The following is a 4,210-nucleotide window of genomic DNA, read 5'->3' on the forward strand; positions in this document are numbered from 1 at the left end:
ACACGAAGCATCAGTCCACTTGCCCGGGTGACAGCGAAGGAGGAGCTGCTAGCCTGCTACTGTCGCATACTCGCATGGTTCCAGTTGGTTCTCGTCACCGAGGATGACCAAGAGGATGACGAGGGGAAACGGGAAAAGAGAGAACAGGTCGGTTATAGAAAGATCAGCGATGGGTCCTCCTGTTCCACTTCGGCGCACGAGTGTCAATGGGAAAGAGAGAACCGGTCCAGTGGAAAGATCAAAGACCACTCCTACTCCACTTCGGGACTTATAAATACATGATACAACATTACAACCCAAGAACAAAGCACTACTCCTGAGAAGCAAGAAGCAGAGAAGAGTAAGATAGAGTTTGAAAGACATCATATCGCCCAAGCTGCCAAACATCAGGTCATTCAGGCGTAAGGAAGAATCAATCAAGAGTCAAGAACAGAAGATGACTCACCAAGCGGGAAAAGAGGCGGCGATCCCACTGCTAACACCGTACAAGATGGGGCAGTTTGATCTATCCCATCGGGTGGTGCTTGCACCCATGACACGGTGCCGCTCCTACGGCGGCGTGCCACAGCCGCAAGCGGCGGTGTACTACTCACAGCGTGCCACCAGGGGCGGGCTCCTCATCTCAGAGGGCACAGTGATTTCCCCCGATTCTATGGGTTACCCAGAGATCCCTGGTATCTGGACGCAAGAACAGGTCGAGGCATGGAAGCCAATCGTGGATGCCGTCCACCGCAAGGGCGCCTTGTTTTTCTGTCAGATTGCCCATGTTGGGAGAGTCTACACAACTGGTACGTTTGCTCATTCATATGGTGCATGCTTGCCCTTGCATGTTCATAAGCTGTATCATGAATCCAAATGTATCTTCCTAGAATTTACTAATCGTGTAAGCAAAACAGAAATCAAGACGGATGAACCGGCGCCTATCTCCAGCACCGACAAGGCTGTAATCCCCGACGATGAGGCTGGCATAGTGTATCCCAAACCCCGGGGGCTGAGGATAGATGAGATACCTCATGTCATTGAAGACTTCAGGTGTGCCGCCCGAAATGCCATTCAGGCAGGGTTCGACGGTGTTGAGATCCATGGCGCACATGGGTTTCTCCTTGAGCAGTTCATGAAGGATAGCGCTAATGACCGTACCGACATGTATGGCGGTAGCCTCGAGAACCGGTGCCGCTTCGTTGTGGAGCTGGTTGATTCTCTTGTCCACGAAGTTGGGGCACATCGTTTGGGAATCAGGTTGTCACCATTCGTAGACTACATGGATTGCGTCGACTCCGACCCAGAAGGGCTTGCCGCCTACTTGGTGGAGCAGCTCAATAAGCACCAAGGGTTTCTTTACTGCCACATGGTAGAACCACGAATGGCCATTGTCGACGGGCGCAGACAGATTCCCCATGGGCTATTGCCCTTCAAGAAAGCCTTCAAAGGCACCTTCATTGCCGCCGGTGGGTATGATCAAGAGGAGGGCAACAAGGTGGTATCTGATGGCTACGCTGACCTTGTGGCCTATGGGAGAATTTTTTTGGCCAACCCTGACTTGCTGAGGAGGTTCGAGCTAGGTGCGCCATTAAACGAGTATGACCGCTCCACATTCTACACACAAGATCCAGTCATTGGCTACACGGACTATCCTTTCCTCGATGATAACAACAACTCATTTTCAGCTCCTAACGTATCGATCGAATAAATGTCATAGATTTGTGGTATATAATTTACATCACATGAAGTTCCTGAATGTACGTTTACAGGTTGCATCGAGTGGTAGTGTGTAAATTTGTAGACTTTCTATGTGTACATTTTCATATTTTGTCTATCCATTTCAATTTTTTGTGTATGAAAGTATTTGGAGAATTTATTGTTCAGTTTCTATGAGATAAATATTACTGACCATGGAAAACCTGTTCGTAACAATTTGGCGAGTTTTTCGCAACAAGAACGTTTTCGCCATGTGAAATTCTTGATAAAATCGAGAAGGAGCCAAGTAGGTAAGTCTTTGGGTCTTGGCTGACGCTGAGCGTTTGAGCATAATACAACCTATAATACTTCAATTGTGGCTAGTCTTATAGCTGCATGCAATATTCACATTAATGAGCATCATTCTACGAAGTTGAAATCTAATCATTTTTTCTCAATTAGTATTACTGACCTTGTATACATAAAAAATATATGTTCATAGTGGCCTTGTATTAAAAAACATATGGAGTAATATTGTTTCTTTTCTCATCTTGTTGACTTGACTGCTAATTAAAACATTGGGTAATGCTTTTGCTCATGTTTATAAGAAAAACTAAAATAGATTGTTGTCAAGTAGACTTTGGTGTTGGCATAATTGCATGGGGACTCGAGGTCACAGAAAAACTTGGAGAGGAAGCCGGTGGAGCTCAGGGAGAGCGTGACGGGGAGGCATCCCGACGACCGGATCGGGTAGTGGTTCTGCTGAACCTGTCGAAATCGACGGGAAAACGGCGTGGCGGGGCTCGCATGAAGCAAGGCTAGACTGGATCTGCGTGTATGGGGCCAGGAAGGAGCGGTGGTGGCGGCATGCGGCGATGCAAACCTAGTATTTACTTTGTGCTATTGATCTCGAGTCCACATGCAATTATGCATTGTGCTGTTGAATTTAATCATTGGCCATTGCAAGAACATAGAAATGCAATGAACATATTTAGTGCCTCATACTTACTTTGCACACATAGATCTCATATATGAAGTTACCAAACCTAGTACACTTCACATTATATTTGTTTGTACAATGCACATGGTTTATTAACTTCATGCCTTGATCCAGTTGCCCATGAATCATCGGCCAAATAGCACAAGGCATATGAATAAGCAAAGTGGGCCTCACAGTACATACCACACGTGAATAACTGAGATAGTACGTCACTTATCAAGTACCACTACAAAAAAAAGTTACATTTGGGCGACAAACTTAGGCGATGAACGTGGTCGATGATGACCCATCCCCGACGATTTTTGTTCATTCCGCGGTAGATTGCAAAACTCTTTTTCTCATTTTGGAGCCTCTCTAGGGCCACGGATTTGGGAAAAACGTCAGAGATGGTCGCCTGATGAGTGGTAGATACCAATTTTTCGGGAACGCGTGTCAAGTCAACCTAAATCAGAACCCACACGTTGTTGAGAGGAATATGGGGCCACGATGGCCGCATCTCTAGTTGTGCTTTTTTTTATCCTGCCCTATGTTTTGACCTGGTTGACGTCCCCGATAAAATTATTTAGGGTTCTAGCTGATGGGTTCCTGATGTCAGTTTTTCTTTACAAGAAACGTTTCCTATCCTAGATTATTTTTTACCCTTGATGGCTACTTGACTTTTTCTTTCGATCCCTACAACCGTGTTAACGCTGAGGGATGATAGCTCCTAAAAATGACGTGTTTTATGAGGTGTTTTATATGGGCTTTATTTGTATTCATTGGTTTTCGCTTTCTACTTAACTAGCAAAGTACCAAAATACAACAAACCTTGCATTTTCGTGTGCTTCTATGAAACTTTCAGGAAATGGTCGATTTAGGCATGAAATCAAGTCATGAACGAAGATTTGGAGGAAATCAAGCAAGTTCTTAATTGAGAAGATTCACATTCCAAGCGGCGGACGTCTTAACGATCATGGGTACGGTGGACCGTACCATGTGATTGTACCATACGGCGCCGCCTTGGTATCTTAAAAAATAACTTTTGTGAAAGGATGAGAGACGAAAAAAATTCATTGCCGCCACAGTTCGTCCCCGGACAAAGAAGAAGAACTCATCCCTCGATCTTGGCCGCGGTCCTCCTCAAGATTCTTCATTCCACCATCACAATCACCACATGTATATATATACACATATATATATATATAGAGAGAGAGAGAGATTCATCTTTGTAAAAAATAGGGTTGTAAACTCTATTCACATTCGAGACTCTTGAGATTGGATTTGGTTTGATCTCATTTGTGACTTGCTACGGTAATATCGAGATGAACTTCTTTTATAATATCATCATATGTTTGTCCAATTCTTCTCTCATGTGCGAGTAAATCCCCTTGGCGTGAGTGATGTAGGGGATTGATGAGATGTGATGTGCCTATTACTATTTTCATCCATTTGTGAAAGATATTGTTATTATTACTTATGAGAATGATTATCTATTGTTTGCTTAATGCTTGTTGTATAATTTAGGGCCCGAAAACATGATCCAGAGATCTGCAT

At 44.4% G+C, this 4,210-nt stretch overlaps 1 protein-coding gene across 1 annotated transcript; it reads left to right on the plus strand.

Annotated features, from left to right (window-relative positions):
• The first annotated feature begins 214 nt into the window (after positions 1-214).
• LOC124701292 (12-oxophytodienoate reductase 1-like) lies at positions 215-1,872 on the plus strand. Its single transcript, XM_047233342.1, has 2 exons — positions 215-788; positions 897-1,872. Exons 1-2 carry the CDS (start codon positions 437-439, stop codon positions 1,688-1,690), a joined length of 1,146 nt encoding a protein of 381 aa, XP_047089298.1. The 5' UTR covers positions 215-436; the 3' UTR covers positions 1,691-1,872.
• The last annotated feature ends 2,338 nt before the right edge of the window (positions 1,873-4,210 follow it).

The sequence above is a fragment of the Lolium rigidum genome, chromosome 3, assembly GCF_022539505.1.
Source record: "Lolium rigidum isolate FL_2022 chromosome 3, APGP_CSIRO_Lrig_0.1, whole genome shotgun sequence".
NCBI classification, from domain to species: Eukaryota; Viridiplantae; Streptophyta; class Magnoliopsida; order Poales; family Poaceae; genus Lolium; species Lolium rigidum.